Source organism: Diabrotica virgifera, chromosome 4 (assembly GCF_917563875.1).
Source record: "Diabrotica virgifera virgifera chromosome 4, PGI_DIABVI_V3a".
NCBI lineage: Eukaryota > Metazoa > Arthropoda > Insecta > Coleoptera > Chrysomelidae > Diabrotica > Diabrotica virgifera.
In genome coordinates, this window is record NC_065446.1 from 116,145,867 (window position 1) to 116,170,057 (window position 24,191).

Here is a 24,191-nt window from a genome sequence, read left to right on the forward strand (position 1 = left end):
TGATTACGCGACATAAATGTGTTCGTGGACGTGAAAGTAGGATTTGCTGGCAGAGCTGACTTCTATTCCTAGAACCTAGAACCCCTACTAACGTCGGGAATCAGTGGGCATTTCTTAGACTTTTATTGCAAAAGGATTATCGACAATCTCCTTTGCCTCCAAGATCCCTTACCAACCTTTAACCACCTTGAAGTCAACTTCAAATGCTTATTAAACTATCCTCACACCTGTTCTGCCACATAAAGTTTGTCTGTGATTATTTCAAGAATATTCATATTATGATGGGACGGTTTATCTTACTTCAATCATTTATTTTTTTATGTGACTTTGACGTTTTTATTTGAGCGTCATATTTTGAAATGTTTAGTTTTAATGTTTTTAAATTATAAATGTTTACCCAGTGATGCCCCATAAGGCCTACTATAATAATTATGTAGTTACCTTGATATTAACAGGAGTTATTATGGGAGCCATTTTAATAATTTCTGGATTTGTGAGATGGCGTACTCTGATTGTAGCTGAAGCATTGTCCTCGACGAAAGAATGGTTCAAAGTGTTAGGAATATTCATGATGTCCAGCAACGCTGTAGGTTTTATATCAGTCCAATCCAAGAGTAGAGGGTTGCGGTGGGTATATCTAGCGATAACACTAATAATAGCTATAGTGCTGATAGCTCATTCATACGATGATTTGAAGAATCGACAAAAAGTGGTACGAACGACTGAAGAGATACTAGAATTCAGCTATCTCCATTATAAAATGCCTCATTATCAAAAAAAAGTCGATAACTTTCAAAGAAGGCAGCGATGTTGTGGTTACAATGGTACAAATGACGTTCACGTGCAAACAGAAACCGGCCTGGTACTGAGCTGTTGTAGACCAAAGTATACAACCTGTACCAACGAAACCGCATTTGCACGTGGCTGTGTTACTAAAGTAGAGGTCTCCTACAAACTCTTAATTATGTGCTCTGTAATGGGAATTGTGGGGGCTCTTGGTCATTTATTAATTATAATATCTATGGTATATTTAAGTGTAAAGCATCTCTTGGAAGTTCACCATAGAAATACACTTTTTGCTGGTAGAGTAAACCGAAGCGAATCTCGCATTCGTGTAAATCAATCTGATAGAGTTAGCAGCGTTAATTTTCGAGAAGATGACGAAGATTTCGGTTAGTAAGAGGTACGTAGCAAAGTGAAATTGGTAATGGATGGGTCTTTGCTTGTCTGGCTATACTTTTCCGTTCAAACTTCTCTTGTGACCTTTTCCTACATTGTCTTACATTCATAGTTTTCAGGTCGTCTTCCACGTCATCTAAACATCTCGTTCTGGGCCTTCCATTTTTTTCGTCTTCCTAGAGGGCGCAGTCAATGAGAGCAAGAACAGGTTATTACCTCCGAATTCTATCCTACTGCATGGATTTTAATGAAATTTTAGGAATAGCCTGAAAATATCTCCTTATTCAAAGTCTACCCTATGCCGATGTGTGCTTTTGTCTTGGGGGCGGTTCCCACCCCTTCTCGGGGGTGGAAAATTTTTTGGTTAAACAACTACGAAAGTTGCTAGAGAACCTAATTCTAAGCAAAAACATCTAACTAAAAAAATTATATAAAACATTTTTGTAGCTCATAAAAAACAAAGAGATTCGTTCCTTCTTCAATCTTCTAGTTATAACACAAAAAGAGATATGGTAAGTAAAAAGAGTTTGTTTTTTTGGTGCATGCTCAAATCAGTGTATTCAACTTGAAATAGCAGAGAAACGGTCGATTTTAGGTGTATAATGCTACTACCAATACCTTTTATTGTGCTTGAAAAGTGCTTTCAACTAAGCAATATTAAATGTCGATTGCATTCAAACTAAGCGAGATATGCTGCAAAAAATTGATGACTAACGAATTTTAAGAAAAAAATTGAGAAGTATATTTAACCCTTCATCCACAAAAATTTAAATGCATCGTTTTCCTTCTACAATACATTTTACTATAGTGTTATTTTTATGTTCAAAAAGTTGAGCGGGTTTAAAATGAATGGTTTTTGAAAAAAATAAGATCAAATTATAGAGCGCATATTTAAATTTTCTTAAAAGTCTTCCTTTTTCTCCATGTAACTTGAAAATGATAAGAGATACTGTTATAAAAAATAAAATCAAAATGTTTATCTAGAAGAAACCTACATTTTTGTATGGCATCTTTTTTTTTGGCAACTCTTATCATTTTCGAGTTACGTGGAGAAATAGGAAGATTTTTAAGAAAATTTAAAAATGCGCTCAATAATTTGATCTTATTTTTTTCAAAAACCATTCATTATAAACCCGCCCAACTTTTTGAACATAAAAAGAACACTATAGTAAAATGTATTGTAGAAGAAACACGATGCATTTAAATTCTTGTGGATGAGGGGTTAAATATACTTCTTATTTTTTTCTTAAAATACGTTAGTCATCAAATTTTTTACAGTTTATCTTGCATAGTTTGAATGTAATCGACATTTAATATTGCTTATTTTAAAGGTCTTTTCATGCACAACAAAAGTTATTGGTAGCATTATACAATTAAAATCGACCGTTTCTCTGTTATTTCAAGTTAAATACACTGATTTGAGCATGCACCAAGAAAACAAGTTTTTTTCACTTACCATATCTCTTTTTCTGTTATAACTAGAAGATTCATAAAGGAAAGAATCTCTTTGTTATTTTATAAGCTACAAAAATGTTTTTTATATGGTTTTTCTAGTTAGATGCATAGTTTTTGGGGTATTCGCAAAAAACCGTTTGAAAAGGTGTTATGTTTCAATGAAAATGGCCAATTTTCAACCAGGAATAACTCAAAAAGTACCGAGTTTTCGAAAAAAAATTATAGAACAGTTTTTGCTTAGTATTAGGTTATCTAGCGACTTCCGTAGTTATTTAAGCAAAAAATGTTCCACCCCCGAGAAGGGGTGGGAACCGCCCCCAAGACAAAAGCACACATGGGCATAGGGTAGACTTTGTTTCTTGGGCTATTCCCTACTTACTGTGAAAATATCACGTAAATCGATATAGTAGGATGGAATTCGGAGCCACATACCCTCATTGACTGCCCTAAGAGGCTTTCATTGTAATATTTTTCTTTATTGGATTTTGTATCTTCTTGTTTCTGGACATGTCCCTGTCATGACAGTCCCTGATGACTTTTATCAAATTTTACAATATCGTGCTCTTCATTTAATTCAATAATCTCATCGTTTCTCCTAGTTCTACATGTGCCGTCTTCTTCTTGCATCGGGCCATATACTTTTCTCAGTACCTTTTTTCTCTCTACATCTATTTTTGTGATTACCCAGGTCCCACCCCACAATCATAAGTGAACTAGGAGTTAAATTAATGTTCTGTATAGCTAGTTATTTCGGTTCTTTTGTCTAATAATTTCGATGTCATGAATTTTTTATTAGGATAATAGATATTATACCATTCCCACTGGAAATCCGTACATTAATTTGGCTACTTACGGAATTATTTTGATTGCCTTTTGAGTCCAGATATGTGAAGGCACCCACACATACGATGGTGTAGTTGTCCATCGAGATATTATTTTCATTGGCAAGTGTTCCTTTAACGGTCGTGTACTAGGTGTTTGTTTCGCTTATTGTAAGCCTTCTTTTTCGTGCCTCAGGATCAGTTTCCTTGAACATTTGCATTAGTCGTGCTTGTTCCTACTAATTATTAATATCTACATCGTCTGGCATGCTGTAATTCGTACTGATTTGGTATTTATACAGTCGGTTATATTGGTTTTCCTGATGACTGCCTCAAAAAATATAGGTTGAACAGCATGTTTAATAGTGCACCTCCCTGTTTTACTCTCATATCAATGTCAAATAGGGCAGTCAGTTCTCCATCTATTCTAACTGCGGCTTTTGAATCCTGCTGCACCATTTCTATGAGGCTGATTATATTTGTTAGGCATATCTAGAATCTAGATTAAGAATGTCTTCCAGCCAGGGCAGGCGATAACGGGCCTGCAAGGGATGCACCGCAGGCGGGCGCCCCTGTTTGGGGAGCGCCAAACTGAGCTTTTTTTTCTGGTGGTGCTATACAAAATACTAATTCTGGGCGGAAACCAGAGCGGGGGACGAGGGTAGTTATAAGGGATCAAAGTCGCGGTTTTGTAAAATCCTTATTTAAATGTTGCACAAGAACAAACCTAAGGAACGTTTTAGTTATACAAAACAACTATAAAATCCACAGACTACCGTGGATACAAACAAAATACCTACCTACCTTAGAGAACCTTATTTCCAAAAGAAAAGGAGAATTCATCTGTTGAGAAAAACCCTTTAGCTATGGAGTTAACAGTTGACAAAACAAATAATTTTGTAGAATCCAAAAATCTTGACATATAAAACAATAAAACTTAGAAATTCAACAATAAACTGAAGATTTACTGTTAAATGGGTAGCAAAATAAAACCAGGAAAATAAGTTTTCATTTATTTTATATTCCTCATTCTAAGCTCATGTGACAAAAACGCCTTCATGTTTGGATCAGTGACTCTCTTATTAATTTCTTCTCTAGCTCTCTCCCCTCCATCCTGGAAATATTTCTGCAGTTCATCTGCATACTCTATCCATACACAGTTAGCACAGCCTGACATACAACACGTTGTAGGTTCTTCTGGATATTTTCTTTCTTTGGATAAATCATTTTTTGAATTGTCTGAAGAAGATTCCAATGTTTGTTGGTTTTTGGTTGTTTTTGAGCAGAATTTCACATTTTGGAGCTTTTTGAATGACGTCATACATTTAGTTAAACGTAAAGCCATTCCCTGAAAACAAAGTAGCAGCTAGAAGGGACAATGCCAAATGACAACCCTTATCAATTACAGTCTACAGTCCTGTAGAATCATTTTAGGCCTGGATCCCGCGTCCAAAAAAAAGTTAATTAATAGCAAACTGAAAATTTGTTAATAGCTTAACGGTGTCTAGTCGGACAAACTTTGATGTATGGGAACACTGGAACAGGGGAAGTTTTAATTGTGGAACGTGTCATCCTGACAAGTTTATAATTGTGAAAACTAGCAGGATGTTTTTTAGTTTATTCAATATCAAACTTTATATAATATATGAAAAAATGTTTGTCCGACAAATATGTTGGGCATTTTAATGTCCGACACGTAGAACATGTCAAATGACAGGAATTATATTGATGGTAAATAGCAGTCTGATTTTTGCATGAGAGTTTAATGAAAGGGTAATAAATCAATTGGAAGTTCTGTCCGACAAAATACATGGGACGTTTTCGTAGTCTGACGTTCGAAACCTGTAACCTGTTCCACAATTAAAACTTCCCCTGTTCCAGTGTTCCAGGTTCCAGTACATCAAAGTTTGTCCGACCAGACACTGTTAAGCTATTAACAAATTTTCAGCTTGCTATTAATAAACTTTTTTTGGTACGCGATATCCAGGCCGATTTATAGGATGTTAAAATTACCAACCTAATCAAATTTCATTTTTAATATCTCTTTCAATTGTTTCCTATATATACCTATCCCTGGAAACAAAGCCAAAAAGGCACTTAAAAAATCTAAAAATTATTGCCTGCTATTTTTAACAGGAATATCTGGATAAAGTCAATAGAAAAGGTGTACCATTTCCTGGGTATCAAAATTTTTACTGCTTCATCGTTTTTTATTTAAAACATTTTTTTATGTCAACATTTAAGCAAAAAAGCGACTTTTTCATTCATTTTAATATTGTGAAAAACTAAGCATTGTAGATGACGTTTAACATATAAAAATCCACTTTTCTGACTTTGCGCATTTTTTGACATACAATTAAGAATTTTATAATCACCATTGGCGTACGTACAGGTAATATGACCGATCATCAAGTACTTGCACACCGCGAATAACATATTAAAAAATCACTAAAATCGGACGACAGGTTTAGCAAATACGAGACATCAAATATGTCCCATTTTTAAGGTGGTGCGTTAATTTTGATGCTTAGTGTATATATGAAATGTATATAGGTACACGGTACACTCATACATACATACACACATACATGCACACAAACATACACACACACAAATATACCGGGTGTTGAATCGTTGAACGGCCATAGGAAACTCAATGGGAAATTCTAAACTGTTGAATTCCCCGCTTCCCTAATTATTTTACATCAAAAGTCATTAGAAACTATTTGTAGAGGACAGAAATCTGTATTAAAAACAAATGTTAAAATTATTCTACAACTTAAACATATTCCAAAATTTTGCAAAAATTTAAAATAATTGCCAGAGTATTATTAGTCCAATCGATCTCTAAAAGTCAGATTTGGCCTCTAAAAATCAAACGAACAAGCTGAATTTTGCTGATTATTTCATTCATAGGAGATTTTGACCAATAGAAAGCTACTGAAATAAAAATTAAACTGATTATTTTTTAATGATTTTAACTTCCAATCGTATAGTAAGATATCTGATCACGTGTTTAATTCTGTCCAATCCGATTAAAATTATACTCAGAATTATCTACTGTAGAAAATTGCCGATAGAATTTTTTTAAGTAGATTGTTTCTGTTTAATGGCAACCAGTTTCCTAGTTTTGACAACTGTCACATTTAAGAAAATGTCCATAATATACGTATTAAAAATAATCTTACGAATATCACACGACAGTAAGAATAAATAAGAAAATAATGCTTCATTTTTACTCAAATTTGTTGTCATTGGGCAATAGCCACTCGAGCCCTGCGGGCTCTCGTGTCTATTTCCAGACAACAAATTTTCGAAAAACTGTCGCATTATTTTCAATTTATTCTCACTCTCTTGTGATATTATACCAGATTATTTCATTCATATGAGATTCTGACCAATAGAAAGCTACATAAATCTAAATTAAACTGATAATTTCCCGTCGTCAAGTATATTACGTCAGATGCCCTTCGTTGCTACGAAAAAATACATTCAGTGACATTACTGACAATTAATGTTTTAAAAATTATAAAAGTGATGACTTTCAACCGTCAAATTAATATTTATAACAACTGTGTGTTTAATTGTACTAATTTGTACTTACATAAATAAATTACAATAAAATTTTGGTTTTGAACAGTTTTATTCATGAAATAATCGCAACAAATTGCACTCGATCTCTAAAATTAATATAGAATTTTAGAGCTCTTGTGCAATTACTACCGATAATTTTTGATAATGTCCCGTCGTCAAGCATTATTAATAACAATTAATGTTTTAAAAATTATAAAAGTGATGACTTTCAACCGTCAAATATTTATAACACTGTGTGTTTAATTGTACTAATTTGTAATTACATAAATAAATTACAATAAAATTTTGGTTTTGAACAGTATAATCGCCAACAAATTGCACTCGATCTCTAAAATTAATATCGAATTTTTGCCCTCGTGACACTTTTGACATAATTTCACTCCCCTTCGGGTCGTGAAATTAAAACTGTCAAAGTGTCACTTGGGACAAATTCAATAATTTTAGAGCTCTTGTGCAATTACTACTGATTATTTCATTCATAGGAGATTCAGACCAATAGAAAGCTACAGAAATAAAAATTAAACTGATTATTTTTTGATTTTAACTTCCAGTCGTATAGTAAGATATTTGATCACGTGTTTAATTCTGTCCAATCAGATTAAAATTATACTGAGAATTATCTACTGTAGAAAATTATCAATAGAATTTTTTTAAGTAGATTGTTTCTGTTTAATGGCAACCAGTTTCCTAGTTTTGACAACTGTCACATTTAAGAAAATATCCATAATATACGTATTAAAAAATAATCTTACGAATATCACACGACAGTAAGAATAAATAAGAAAATAATGCTTCATTTTTACTCAAATTTGTTGTCATTGGGCAATAGCCACTCGAGCCCTGCGGGCTCTCGTGTCTATTTCCAGACAACAAATTTTCGAAAAACTGTCGCATTATTTTCAATTTATTCTCACTCTCTTGTGATATTATACCAGATTATTTCATTCATATGAGATTCTGACCAATAGAAAGCTACATAAATCTAAATTAAACTGATAATTTCCCGTCGTCAAGTATATTACGTCAGATGCCCTTCGTTGCTACGAAAAAATACATTCAGTGACATTACTGACAATTAATGTTTTAAAAATTATAAAAGTGATGACTTTCAACCGTCAAATTAATATTTATAACAACTGTGTGTTTAATTGTACTAATTTGTACTTACATAAATAAATTACAATAAAATTTTGGTTTTGAACAGTTTTATTCATGAAATAATCGCAACAAATTGCACTCGATCTCTAAAATTAATATAGAATTTTAGAGCTCTTGTGCAATTACTACCGATAATTTTTGATAATGTCCCGTCGTCAAGCATTATTAATGACAATTAATGTTTTAAAAATTATAAAAGTGATGACTTTCAACCGTCAAATATTTATAACACTGTGTGTTTAATTGTACTAATTTGTAATTACATAAATAAATTACAATAAAATTTTGGTTTTGAACAGTATAATCGCCAACAAATTGCACTCGATCTCTAAAATTAATATCGAATTTTTGCCCTCGTGACACTTTTGACATAATTTCACTCCCCTTCGGGTCGTGAAATTAAAACTGTCAAAGTGTCACTTGGGACAAATTCAATAATTTTAGAGCTCTTGTGCAATTACTACTGATTATTTCATTCATAGGAGATTCAGACCAATAGAAAGCTACAGAAATAAAAATTAAACTGATTATTTTTTGATTTTAACTTCCAGTCGTATAGTAAGATATTTGATCACGTGTTTAATTCTGTCCAATCAGATTAAAATTATACTGAGAATTATCTACTGTAGAAAATTATCAATAGAATTTTTTTAAGTAGATTGTTTCTGTTTAATGGCAACCAGTTTCCTAGTTTTGACAACTGTCACATTTAAGAAAATATCCATAATATACGTATTAAAAAATAATCTTACGAATATCACACGACAGTAAGAATAAATAAGAAAATAATGCTTCATTTTTACTCAAATTTGTTGTCATTGGGCAATAGCCACTCGAGCTCTGCGGGCTCTCTTGTCTATTGCCAGACAACAAATTTTCGAAAAACTGTCGCATTATTTTCAATTTATTCTCACTCTCTTGTGATATTATACCAGATTATTTCATTCATAGGAGATTCTGACCAATAGAAAGCTACATAAATCTAAATTAAACAGATAATTTTTGATAATTTCCCGTCGTCATTACGTCAGATGCCCTTTGTTGCTACGAAAAAATACATTCAGTGACATTAATGACAATTAAAGTTTTAAAAATTATAAAAGTGATGACTTTCAACCGTCAAATTAATATTTATAACAACTGTGTGTTTAATTGTACTAATTTGTACTTACATAAATAAATTACAATAAAATTTTGGTTTTGAACAGTTTTATTCATGAAATCATCGCAATAAATTGCACTCGATCTCTAAAATTAATATAGAATTTTAGAGTTCTTATGCAATTACTACTGATAATATCCATTCTGGGAACCCAAAAAGGATGCAAAAGTTTGCCACTCCTACCCCTGGGCTTCCCCCAAAAACAACTTCTCGTAGAGGGAAACCGATAACTTCGAATTACCAAGAATATGTTTACGCCGTATAAATTTTTTTTCAAAGAACAAATGTAGCTGAGATTTTGAACAAAAATGTTTGTTAGCATTTTTTGTGCAGAATGAACCGTTCTCTTAGAAACAACGTTTGAAGCAACCAGCGCTTTTAAATGTCAGTTACGCGCGTGAAATCATTTTTTTAAATAAAATTTGTATCAACTCGATGGTGAAAATTCGATATCTTCTGATCGGAGTGTCTCTCAGCTAACAAGCACTCTTACTATTATTATTAACTCTCTGTTTCTTGCAATGTGTATCAGAGATTGCATGTCCTTAATCCCGGTCCACTGACTTATGTTTCGGAGCCAGGACATTTTCTTGCGTCCTATTCCTCTCTTGCCTTCAATTTTACCCTCGATTATAAGTTGAAGGAACTGGTATTTTTCGTTTCGCATGATGTGGCCCAGATATGCCGTTTTCCTTTTCTTGATGGTTTCGAAAAGTTGGCGTTCTTGGTTGATTCTCTTAAGGACATCTACATTTGTGGACTTTCGCCGTCCATGGTATGTTTAGGATACGTTGATAAAGCCACATTTCGAAGGCTTCTAATCTGTTTATATCCCTCGTTTTGAGTGTCCAGCCCTCTACGCCATATAGCAGCACAGACCATACGTAGCACTTGGTAAACCTTAGTCTCAATTGAAGATCGAACTCTGAACAAGTCAGTACCTTCCTGAATTTTACGAAAGCTTGTCGAACTTGCTCAGTCCGACATTTTACTTCCCTGTCCGATGCCCAGTCTTCAAAAAGCCAAGTTCCCAGGTATTTAAATTTGCTGACTCTTTCAATGGACTTGGTATTCAGTGTTATGGTGGAGTTTTCAACTGCATCCAAGTTTCTGGAGATGATCATGAATTTAGTCTTTTTGGTATTAATCTCTAATCCCATTCGCTTACTGTATTCTCCGATTATAGTGACAAGTTGTTATTCATAACAAAAAACTGTTTTATTATTTTACTCACCAAATTTTGTGAATTTAAGTGTTGCTTATTTGTATTACTTGACTATTAATGAATTGAAATTAATGCTAATAAATGTGAGCGGCCGTGGAGTAACGGCATAATCGCTGGCCTCATACGCCAGTGCACGTGGGTTCGAGCCCTGCCAAAGACAAACCATTTTCATTTCCAATAATGACACGAGCCGTCTCACCGTGCCTCGGAAAGCACGTAAAGCCGTCGGTCCCCCTGGGCTAGTGTACATCGGCACTAGTTACTTAAAACAGGGTTAAAGATGTAAATGGAGCCGGAACTGTCCAAAAGGATCTCCCCGGCAAAAATGCTATACGGTATTATTATTATAATGCTAATAAATAGCGTCACTAGTTTGCTTAACGAATAAAGAACGTTTTTCCACTAAGACATCACTTTATAAAAATTTGTCGCTTACAACGTTTTTCCAGTGTGTATTTGGATTCCGAGCAGTAAAGACGTACCATATCGCTCTCGAGATCCAAGTTCCAAGTTTTTGTGCCGGTCTCGGCTATCGGCCGGGACTAGTTTATGGTAATTAGTGAAATAATAATTAAAAAACGATTTGAGTGATTAATTCTAAATTACTATTTATGTGATTAATTTTTAACTCAGTGGCGTACTATATTAAGGAAATGTACCACCAAAATCAAGTGCCAAATGGGGGGTTGTATAATGTGCCCCAAATATATACACAGCCTCAACAACCTCCAGTAATATCGCCCCCATTTTATGGATTCCCGAGCAGCCAACAGACAACAAACCAATATATCCCGCCTACTCCATTCCCAAACAATAATCACCAATATAACCAAAACCTCCCTGCACCTCAAATGGATCAACCAAATACATCAAATGCTTCCCAATACATCCTCAGTGGAGAGGAACTTGTCATGGAAAACTCAAGCGATGAAGATGACGAAACCATAGAAAATGTCCATGATTGGCAAACAGTCAAAAAAATTACAAAAAAAAGAAAAGCAAACCCCAAAGATGATAACACAACAACAATGCAAGTGAGTACAAACAACAGATTTGAACCATTAGAAAACCTAACTGATAATAATAACACACCAGTAACACCTAAACCTCCACCTATATTTATCTATGGGGTAAATGATATCAAAAAGATGACTGAAAACCTATCGACAGTCATTAAAGCAGAAGACTACCAGTCGAAAGCTCTCCCAAATGACACAATAAAAATAAACACAAAAACTATTGAGTCATACAGAAAACTTATACAGCATTTAAATAGTAGCAAAATAGTTCACCACACATACCAAGCAAAACAAGATAGAGCTTATAGGGTAGTTATAAGAAATTTACACCACTCGATGCCAGTTGAAGAAATAAAAAGTGAACTAGCTAAATCAGGGCATACTGTCCGTAATATCATTAACGTATTACACAGAGTCAATAAATCACCACTGTCAATGTTCTATGTGGACCTAGAACCGAAAGAAAACAACAAACACATCTATACACTGGATTCTATCGGCAATATGAAAGTCAACTTTGAACCTCCTCACAGAAAGAAAAATATAACACAGTGTCAGCGCTGTCAACGTTATGGACACACAAAAAGCGTATTGTACAAGACCTTACGCATGCGTGAAATGTGGAGGAAGTCATCCAACGCCAGAATGTACAAAACCCAGAAATACACCAGCAAAATGTGCCCTGTGTAACGGAGAACACACTGCAAACTATAAAGGCTGCGTAATTTACAAGGACTTGCAAAATGTAAGAAATAATAGACAACGCGGAAATCAGTCAACCCATAATAATCAGAACCCACATCAAAATGTTAACCCAGCACCAACTTCACAGTATCAGAGTCAACAATCACAGTACCAACAACAGAATGGAACCCAATCCTATGCCCAAGCAGTAAGAGCAGGAAATCAAGTAGCTGACATAGGGTCTCAGATGAACTTATTCTTAAACGAATTTAAAGCAATGTTCACCCAACTAATGAATCAAAACAGCATGATCCTTACCACGCTAACAACATTAATTAATAAAATTCATTAGATCTGTTCGAATAGCCGAATGGAACGCAAATGGTTTAGCAAACCATAAAGCAGAAGTAATCCAATTCCTAGAGGACAACATAATAGACATCCTCTTTGTATCCGAAACGCATTTCACAGAAAGAAGCGTAATTAAAATACCTCAATACTCAGTCTACCACACTAGTCACCCAGATGGAACAGCCCATGGAGGATCTGCAATAATTATAAGGAACAATATACAACATCATCAAATGCCGGAACATAAAACAGATAAGCTACAAGCAACAATAGTTAATATAAATGCCAGGCCTTGGAACTTCGAAATTGCTGCAATATATAGCCCTCCTAGACATAGAATCACAACTGAAGAATACGAAGAACTATGTATTCAACAAGCTAGGTAACAAATTCATTGTTGGAGGTGATTGGAATGCTAAGCATACGAATTGGGGTTCACGACTCATTACACCAAAAGGCAGAAGCCTACTAGATGTCATCAACAACACAAACTGCACCTACTTATCGACGGGACAACCAACGTACTGGCCGTCCGATACAAATAGACTACCAGATCTACTCGACTTCTTTATCCTAAAAGGAATTGCAGCAAACTACACAAACATAGAAGCAAGTTGGGATCTCTCGTCTGACCACACACCAATCATAGCAACAATCAGCACCCACATAATCAAACGACCTGAAATACCCAAGTTGACTTCCCCTAAAACTAATTGGTGTGAATTCAAGTACCAGCTTGACACGAATATAAATCTTGGAATCAGACTCAAAGAAAAAGATGACATAGATAAGGCTATAAACCACTTCACCTGTCAAATTCAGCAAGCTGCATATCGAGCTACACCATCAACTCCAAAGCAAGAAAACAAAAATACCACTTCGAATTATATTAGACAACTAATAGTCGAAAAACGAAGAGCAAGAGGTAGATGGCAAAGAAGCCGCAACATTAATGACAAACACGAATATAATCGATTAACCAGACAATTAAAAACAGCGCTAAATGAAGCACGCAATGCCACATTTGAACACTACATTAGTACCTTGTCTAAAGAAGATCACTCAATATGGAAGGCAACAAAACACTTAAAGAGACCTACAGAACACAACTCGCCAATTAAGAAAGATGATGGTACTTGGGGAAGATCAAACGAGGAAAAAGCTTCAGCATTTGCAGAATACTTAGCTGGTATTTTTAAAGAACACCAAGTAGAGAATAATGATGATGGAAACTTAATAAGAGACTTCCTGGATAGTGCTTGCCCTATGACGCTCCCAATAACACCATTCAATACATCAGAAGTTAAACTAGAAATAGAAAAATGCAATAACCACAAAGCACCTGGATTTGACCTAATAACAGGATTAATACTGAAACATCTTCCGAGAAGAGCATTGGTCATGTTAACTACAATATACAATAGTGCAATCAGATTGACATATTTCCCAATCACATGGAAATTTGCGCAAATAATAATGATACACAAACCGGGTAAACCTCCAAATAAAACATCATCCTATCGGCCAATCAGCTTGTTGCCGATAATGTCTAAAATCTTCGAAAGACTACTACTTGGTAGACTGAAGAATGACATTAACCTAGATGTAGAAATACCCACACACCAGTTTGGTTTTAGAGAGAGACACTCCACAACACAACAGACTCATAGAATTATAACAAAAATCCTTACTGCTATTGAGGAAAAAAAATATTGCACAGCGGCATTCTTAGATGTAGAAAAGGCATTTGATAGAGTATGGCATACTGGACTTTTATACAAACTCAAATGTATTCTTCCAACCCCCTACTACCTAATCATGAAATCCTACATTGAAGATCGTTACTTCCAAGTAAAATATAACACATCAACTTCCACATATTTTCCCATTAAATCAGGTGTACCACAGGGTAGTGTCCTGGGCCCTCTCCTTTACCTATTATTTACCGCAGATATCCCAACCACTGAAACAACCCAAATCTCAACATTCGCTGATGACACCACCATAATCGCTGTCAATGAGGACCCTATTATCGCGTCTGCACAACTGCAAAACCACCTTGACCAATTGGGAACATGGCTCAACAAATGGAAGGTGAAAGTAAATGAAACGAAGTCAACCCAAGTTTCATTTACAAACCGAAGAAATGTATGCCCAACAATAACACTAAATGATACACAATTACCAGTCAGCATACAAGTCAAATATTTGGGACTAACCCTTGACAAAAGATTAACATGGAAGCCGCACATCCAAGCCAAGAAAACCCAGATCAACATCAAAATACGACAAATGAGCTGGCTTATTGGTCGAAAATCAAAACTCAATATTGAAAATAAACTGCTCTTGTATAAAACTATGATAAAACCAATTTGGACCTATGGTGTTCAACTCTGGGGATGCTCAAAGCCATCAAATATCAAGATAATACAAAGAGTCCAATCAAAAATATTGAGGATGATATTCAACGCACCCTGGTATGTAAGCAATAAAACCCTACACGAGGACTCAGCTACACCCTTGGTAGAGGAAGAAATTCCAAGGATCACAAAGAGCTACCTTGATGGACTGAGAAGTCATCCAAATGATGAAGCAAGACTGCTGAACACTCCTCCCGAATTCGCAAGACGACTGAAGAAACTATGGCCAACAGATTTAATAAATTAAATATATACATATTGTGATCAAATGTAAAAAATTATAATAGGAGGGTTGCCACAGGGCAGCTTCTCCCTCATGTATTTAACATTCAAACTATTTGCTTATAGCTTCGATGAAGCAGATTGTAAATGAAAATATGTAATAAAAAAAAAACAACAACGTTTTTCCGGGCAGGTCTTCAAATGTTAAATAAAAGAAGGGAAAGCATACACCCCTGTTCTTATATGTATGGGTTTGGATATAGAATTGTCTATTTTTAATTGTGCCGTTTGATACCAGTACGTTTTCAATGCATCTTATGTATTTTTGGTCTAAATAAAGTTTCTTGTGGATCTGCATTAACTTAATGTTGTGCTGAAGCTATTTCCTTGTGGCATTTTTATAATCAACTATTTATAATGGGAAATAAGCCATTTATAATACAATAGTATTTTGTATTTTGACAACTAAACCCGATTTGGGCTTCGAAACGTTAATAAAATCTTTTTTTGGTAAAATTGTGGCTTATTTCCCATTATAAATAGTTGACTGCATTAACTTGTGGTGTTGGACACAATCAAACGCTTTCTCGTAATCTAAAAAGCATAGGAATACGTCCTACCTCTGATCGTAACAATTTTGGACCAGCACCTGTGTTGCTACTATTGCCTCTCTTGTTCCTAAACCTTGCCTAAAACCGAACTGAAAATCACTGAAGTCCCATTCACATTTTTTGTATAATCTTTGATGTAGTATTTTTAAGAATATCTTTAAAGTGTGACTCATCAGGCTAATGAGTCTGTAATCCTCACGTCTTTTTGCACTGGCTTTCTTGTTTAAGGGAATTAATGTAGAGTGTAACCATTGTTGAGGATAGTAGCCAGTTTCATAAATAAAATTAAATATTTTATGTAGTGCTGAAATTCCCCTTTCATCCAGTAGTTTGAGTATTTCTGAAGGGATTTCATCTGGTCCAGGTGCCTTATTGTTTTTTGACTTACTATTATACAAAGTGTAAATTCCACAATATCACTATACAGGGTGTTTGGTAGGTTGATGGAAATTTTTTAAGGGATAATAGGGGACGCCATTTGCAATATTTTTTGCTAATAATGTATCGCTCAAACTGTTAAGGTTTCAGAAATAAAGTTAAATTTGTCAATATTCGACAACCGTCCATTTCACGTTTAAAAATTATCTAGGCGTACTACCTCCCTGTTTTACGAATGGAATAAAAATGTAAACCTACAACACTGACTCTTCGCATACAATTTCCATCAGCTATCGTCATTATCCGAACGCATAACAAACAAAAAACAATCTACCTGCTATGCTAACAAACAATCTACCTGCTATGAATAATTAAGTATTTTCTATGGGAAATAAGCCACAATTTTACTAAAAAATGAATTTATTAACGTTTCGAAGCCCAAATCGGGTTTCGTTGTCAAAATACCAAATACTATTAAAATAAACAAAAATGTTGCTAAGTAAAAAAAATTCTTCTAATAATTTATTTAATCTGACTCATTTATATTGGCAATTCAGACGTATATTATACATTTTAAAGTAGAAGACTTTAAAATGATATCGCCAATATTTATGAGTTGCGTTCCTGGGACGACTTTACTAAAAGATAGTTCATTCGATTACATGAAATCAATCCCAACTCAAGAATATACGTCGCAGGAACGCAACTCATAAATATTGGCGATATCATTTTAAAGTCTTCTACTTTAAAATGTATAATATACGTCTGAATTGCCAATATAAATGAGTCAGATTAAATAAATTATTAGAAGAATTTTTTTTACTTAGCAACAACATTTTTGTTTATTTTAATAGTATTTTGTATTTTGACAACGAAACCCGATTTGGGCTTCGAAACGTTAATAAATTCATTTTTTAGTAAAATTGTGGCTTATTTCCCATAGAAAATACTTAATTATAAAAATGCCACAAGGAAATAGCTTCAGAACAACCTGCTATGAAGTGGTTTAACAGTTTGAGCGATACATTATTAGCAAAAAATGTTGCAAATGGCGTCCCCTATTATCCCTTAAAAAATTTCCATCAACCTACCAAACACCCATATCACACACGGAGCATTAGCGTTATAAATGATTGTGGCCTCAGTTCTTTCATTATATTTGTAGTCAGGACCCTAAAATGAGTTATCCCGAGATGCACGTAACAGAGGCTGCCGGCCGGCCAGCCTCACTTGCTAATGCTCCGGGCAGCGTTTAAGGAGACCTGATCTCCTTAAGCACACGCTGTCGCTGCCCGAAGATTTAGCAAGGGAGGCAGACCGGCCTCTAGCCTCGTTTATGTGCATCTCGGGACAACCAATTTAAGAGTCCTGACTACAAATAATGAAAAACTAAAAGTGAAAATTTTGACATGAAATTTGGTATGTGGGGTTAAAATAATATTTATTTATTTTCAACGGGCTGCTGCCCAATATGATTACAAGTTTATAATATAATATTTCAATATACTTATGTGTGTCAATAGTTATTAAAATATACTTAATAAAATAGTTATACAATAAAATATAAATATCACAAACAGATTTACATATCACAACAATGACTATCTATTCCACAACTACTCAAATAAACATATGCCTGAGGCCCGAAATGAATTCAGCTTTTGGCGCAAAAAAATCTAGATCAGGGTGAATATTTGCCCATCTTAGTGATCGAGATAAAAAGTTGTTATAAGCATAGTTGGTTCTGTGAATAGGAACATAGAAAGTTTGGTTTAATCATGTTGTGCGGAGAGGTACATGGAGACCAACCTGCTCAAGCAGCTGAGGACACAAAACTGTTGAATTAACTATGCCATAAAGCATCTTTGCATCTTTAATTATTCGTCGGTTTCACAATGAGAAAATGCCAAGTTGGGTTTCAATTTGATGATAATTTACTTGATTTAACTCAAAAGGTATACCCAGTTTATATGCTACATATTTCAAGAACTTGTGTTGGACTGTCTCGATTTTTGATATGTAAATATTATAAGATGGAGACCATACACAAGAAGAATACTCTAGATGAGATCTAACTAAAGAACAATATAGTAGTTTAATTGCTTTAATATTCTGAAAGTCTCTTCTTCTTCTTCATGTGCCATCTCCTCTAAGAAGGTTGGCAACCATCACGGCAATTCGCACTTTCGATACCGCTGCTCTAAAGAGATCAGCAGAAGTGCAATTAAACCAAGCTCTCAAATTGTTTAACCAGGAGATGCGTCTTCTTCCGCGACTCCTTCTACCCTGTATTCTTCCTTGCATTATCAATTGTAACAAGTTATAACATAACAATACAAGAAGTATTACAACAACTTAAGTATGATGCACATATCAGAGAAAAAATCAGATTCGGTTAGAGAAGGAGTTGGATATCAAGGATTCAAAGGAAGATGACAGTACTGTAGTTTGTTGCTTTCATCTCCAAGTTGTATTATCACTACTAAATGGAGATCGGAGTGATTTTCTTTTTACATGATACGCCTTCTATGTTACAACTTCACTATATTTGATATTTCTCACAAACATTGCTATAGTTTTTTGTGGCACGAACGTATCGCAAGCAGAGGTGTTAATGAAATAAGTACGTGTTTTTGACAGTATCTAAAGGACCATGGGACCTCAATATGAGCACATATTTTACTCCGATAATTGCCTAGGCCAAAACAAAAACAAGTTCATTGCTTGCTTGTTTTTATATTGCTGTCAAAACTTAACAATAAAAAGCATAACTCATAAATTCTTAGTAGTTGGACATACTCAAAATGAGGGTGATGCGATGCATGCCCTCATAGAAAAAGAAAAAAAAAGATACCTAAAAGGAAACCAGCTCTATATTTTATCGCAAATGGTACCGATAATTATTAGCCTGGTTAAGAAAACTTCCAATAAAAATATCGGAGAAGAAATCAAAGGCAGAATTTACAAAACAGTCATCAGAGCAATAATGACATACGCGGCAGAAACACGACACGACACAGAGAGGACAAAATAATTGCTCGAAACAGCGGAGATGAAAACCATTCGAAAAATCGATGGTAAGACTCTATAGGACAGAGCTAGAAGTACAGATATACGACGGATATGGTAGGTGGATAACGTTAATAACTGGGTAAGAAACAGAAGAATAGAATGGAATGACCACATAAGCCGAATGATAACAAATATAGTAGTCAGGACAGCGAGAGACGGTTCCCCAATAGGAAGACGATCAGTGGGAAGACCACGAAAACGATGGAAAACGACAACTTACTAGAGGCACATTGAAAAAAAAAAGACAGAGTCATGTCTATACAAATCGAAGAAGAAAAATGAAAAAAAAAAAACTGGACGACCTGGTACGCTACAGAAGAAATTGTCGAAGGGTATGAAGTAATAATTTACAAAAAATTGGGAAAAATTTTAATATAAATGAAGCCGGAGACAAAATAAAATGGAGCAAAATAAAAATTCTAAGAGTTGAGAAAAACCAGCCACACAAAATAATGTAAAAGAAGTCTTATTTTAACGAAAATTATAATGTCATAAATAATCGATAAAACAGAACGAGCGTGGTTTATGAAGAACCACCTCTGATCCTCTCCAATAAACCTTCAGTTTTTCCAGAACTTACCAACTCCTGCCGCTGCTGAAGAAAGTGACAATTCAGAAATATTTTGATTTTATTATATTTTTTCATAACAAGGAAACAATAGTGATTTTATAAGAAAAAAAATACTTAAATAATTTTATTTGATTTCCATACAAATACCCTATACAAAATGCACTAACTGTTAAAAAATCATGTGTCGAAAATTTCATAGTGCACCAACTCAAAAAAAAATCTGAATTCTTTAAAAAAAAATTAATTAAAAATATCATCTAAAAGAACCATAAAATAAACATCTAATTCCAAAATTTTGTTCTATTTGAAAAACAAATGGACCATTTACAACAGATTAAAATATTTGCTTCCAGAAAAAATAAGTTAAAGTTGATTTGTGAAGAACTATGTTTTTTGAGTTGGTGCCCTCTGATACTGATGTATGGATATATACCTACAATAGGGTGGGTCGAAAATATTGTTTTGCTAATTTCGATTTGTAATAGTGCGGAAAACATGACCTGGGTAGAGACTTAAAAACGTGCATATTTATTTTTTATTTATATTAACATTAATTACCCGCGCATGACGTTTGAAAATTTGGAAAAATTGTTAAAATTACATTTATTTTATCAGAGTTTATTGTATAAATTACATGGCATAAAATGATATTACATTCTTATATTCAGAGATACACGTAATACAAATAATAATCAATCCAAAATATGAGAATAATCGTGCGCATACTGCGGAGGAAGGAGTGGGGAAAGAGGGCGTAAACTGTCGATCACGCGTCTTTGCCTCAGTGCACCTAATGAGTTCCGGGAGAAAGGTCGCGCGCATTTATCTAATGTTTTCGCGATTTTAAGTAGTTTTTGTTAGCTTTGTGACTTTGTGCATCATAGAGATTTCAAATAATACCCGAAAATCCACAAGTTGTCCCATATTTGGTGCTCCGGAAGAAATTAACGAAAATCAACTACCCACTTACAAACAAGTTATAAAATATTACAATTTAGTAAGACATCAGCTTAAACTTGAGAACAATTCAAAAAAAGAGCCATCTATTAATGAAGTATCTGAAATAGTGTCATCTAAATTTGAATATTTATGGAGAAAAGCGTCTATTCCTACTGTGTCTCATAATCGTGTGATGCAATTGATAAAAAGTTACCACGCGAAGTGTAAAAATTTAATAAAATCTTTGAAGCGTTTATCAGAAGAAAAAATTCAAGATTTTCATAGAAATTCGGAAAAACTGTTTGATTTGAGTTCATGTAAGTGTAAAGATGAGTTATGCAAATGTTCCAAAGACCAAAAGATTCCTAAGGAAGAACGAGCTTTTTTAATAGATCAGAGAACAGAGAGAAAAATGATTATGGGAACTGTTGATTTATTGACAAGTAAGAGGAAAAGAAAACTGAGTGATAGAAAAATTAAGCTTAAATCCTATTTCGATTCTAGCGTTTGTGAACCAGGCCCTTCTCACGAAAATCCTAATACCTCAATAACGTCTGGAAGTAGCGATGAAGAACAAACTTTGCCCTCAAGTTCTCACAAAAAACCTAATACTACAATAACGTCTGAAAGTAGCGATGAAGAACAAACTTTGCCCTCAAGTTCATCAAAACCAGCATCAAAAAAACGTGAAATGACATCTCTCAAGAATTTATCAACTATCTGTGACGGATACGGGATATCCGATAGAGCAGCTGCTGCTGTCGCTTCTGCTGTTTTGCAAGATGTGAAAATCAACAACGAAGTAATCGATAAGTCGAAATTGCGACGAGCGAGACAAAAATTACGAAAAAAAACCTTATCTCAAAGCCAACTAGATACTATTCCTGCCTTATTTTTTGAAGGACGAAAAGATAAGACCCTGAAAATTGTTATGAAAGGGGGAAAAAAGTACCGCTCAACATCTGTGGAAGAACATATTTCAATAATTAAAGAACCAGGATCAGTTTTTGTCGGATATGCTGTTCCAAGCCATGGAACTGCAAAAGGATTGGAGTCTGTTATCTTTCAAACAGTAACAGGTCAACTGAATATGTCTCTAGAGGATACTCTTGCCATAGGTTGTGATGGGACGGTAACTAATACGGGAAAATACGGCGGAGTCATACGGCTCTTAGAAAAGCGTTTACACCGACCACTTCAATGGATCATATGCCTTTTACACTTAAATGAACTGCCCTTAAGACATTTATTTGCAAAACTTGATGGCACCACAACAGGACCTAATACTTATTCAGGTGCTATCGGAAAGTTATTAGATGATTGCGAGAAGCGCTCTGTTGTCGTGTTTGAAAATATAGAAGGTATGTTACCAAACATTTCAAATATAAAAGACCTCAGTTCTGATCAACGTTACCTTTATCATATCACATCTGCCGTCATAAGTGGTAAGTGCCCTTCTGATTTGTCTAATCGCTCTCCGGGAAAAATGTCGCATGCCAGGTGGCTAACAAAGGCCAACAGGATTTTGCGCTTATATGTTTCCACTGAGATACCTACAAACGAACTCAAACAACTCGCTACTTTTGTAGTTAAAGTATATGCTCCTATTTGGTTCGAAATCAAATTAAATCCGACATGTAAAGATGGAGCAAGGCACTTTTGTAAGTTGGTATTTTATTCTCGATATCTTCCGCAAGAATTGAAGACTGTCGTTGATCCTGTAATAAAGCGAAATGCTTACTTTGCGCACCCAGAGAACTTGCTCTTATCTATGTTATCTGACGAACAAAAACATGTGAGAGAACTTGCCGCTAGACGCATTATAAAGGCAAGGAAACCATCTGAATCCCTTCAGCTTCGAGTCTTTGAAGTACCTAAGATAGATTTAAACGCTTCGTCTTACATCGATTTGATAGACTGGCAGCAATCTTACTCGCAACCACCTATATTGATCAATGTTCTGGATGAGACTCTTCATTCCCTAGTTGAGTCAGGTGGTGATGATGAAGTCCTTTTTCTGAGGCTACCATGTCATACTCAAGTTGTGGAGCGGGCTGTAAAAACAGTAACAGAGGCATCTATGCAGCTTTGCCACAAAACAGCAAGAGAAGCTTTAATTAAGAATAAAATTATTTCACGAAGCTTATGCCTAAGTTCGAAAGTAAGAAAGATTTTAACGTGATTTGAAGATATTTTATTTTTATTTTGTCATATCATTTGTTTATTTTTCTTTCTTTATAATAAAATTTAGTCCAAAAGCACTTTATTTTATTAGTTTACGTTGTTGTTATTCCTATGAGCCACGATAAATCGATTTTCAAACAATTCAAAAAAAACAAAAATTTCAATTTTTCAAACTCAATGCGCGGGTAGAAGGGGTTAAACTAGAAAAATTCTTTTTCGTTGTTTTTCATGAATGGATGTGGGTCACGTTTTTTTTACTATTACAAAACTTATTGGACAATTTTATTTTTTTCCATACAAAAGTGACCCACCCTAACCTACAATCTTACAAAGATGGAATTGTTGGGGCGTTAATTACCTACATTTTTTAGAGTACTTATTTTTTGCTAGTGTAAATTAGTCTAGATATTTTATAGTTATAGCCTCCCCTATTGTAAAAATCACAAGCCGCCACTGGATGGTACGCCTTTTCTATTGATGCCCAGCAGATATTCCAGTTGAAAAAAAAATAGGGGGCAGTAATTTTTCTATTTCTCAAGTGCTTTTTCAGCTTCGTTTCCTGGGGTACTACTTATTTATGCTAAAATATGTACCTACATGATTAATTGTTTTTGTTTCAGAAAATACATGTATCATCAATTTTATGTAGAGCAGTAAGCACTAAACATACCATTTCTTTGAAGAGAATACCAGAATCGAGACAAAACAAAAAATATGAGAATTAAACATAAAAATAATAAATATCAACAGCAAATAAGATGAAAAAGTGTGATCCAAATAACACCTTTGTAGAGGTTAGAAGTGATAGTAAAATAAATAAAATTCAGGAACTTATAGTATGGATTATTGCCACTTTTTACTTACCATATCATTTTAAAATCAATGTGCATTGCAAACCAATACTTAGTGATTTAAAAATGTTAATAATTACATAATAGGAATATTGGTATTTTTTACTTTATCATATAATTTCGTTTAACATGAATTATTTTCACTATAGCACTGTTTTTGGCACATTTATGAGACGTAAAAATACCTAAAAACATTATTTTTAATCCTCGCTTTTGTATACTTTGCAATAAATATTTTTGTTTTGTTTACCAAAATCCATTTGTCATGTCTCTAAACTTCAAACTCAAACATGGA

At 34.3% G+C, this 24,191-nt stretch overlaps 2 protein-coding genes across 2 annotated transcripts; one reads left to right on the plus strand and one right to left on the minus strand.

Annotated features, from left to right (window-relative positions):
- Positions 1-338: 338 nt before the first annotated feature.
- LOC114335184 (uncharacterized) lies at positions 339-23,879 on the plus strand. Its single transcript, XM_028285370.2, has 2 exons — positions 339-1,183; positions 23,666-23,879. The coding sequence occupies exon 1, from the start codon at positions 404-406 to the stop codon at positions 1,175-1,177; it is 774 nt and encodes a 257-aa protein (XP_028141171.2). The 5' UTR covers positions 339-403; the 3' UTR covers positions 1,178-1,183; positions 23,666-23,879.
- LOC114335185 (oxidoreductase-like domain-containing protein 1) lies at positions 4,457-24,167 on the minus strand. Its single transcript, XM_028285374.2, has 2 exons — positions 24,147-24,167; positions 4,457-4,803 (listed from the first exon to the last, which is right to left on the minus strand). Exon 2 carries the CDS (start codon positions 4,798-4,800, stop codon positions 4,468-4,470), a length of 333 nt encoding a protein of 110 aa, XP_028141175.1. The 5' UTR covers positions 4,801-4,803; positions 24,147-24,167; the 3' UTR covers positions 4,457-4,467.
- Positions 24,168-24,191: the final 24 nt, after the last annotated feature.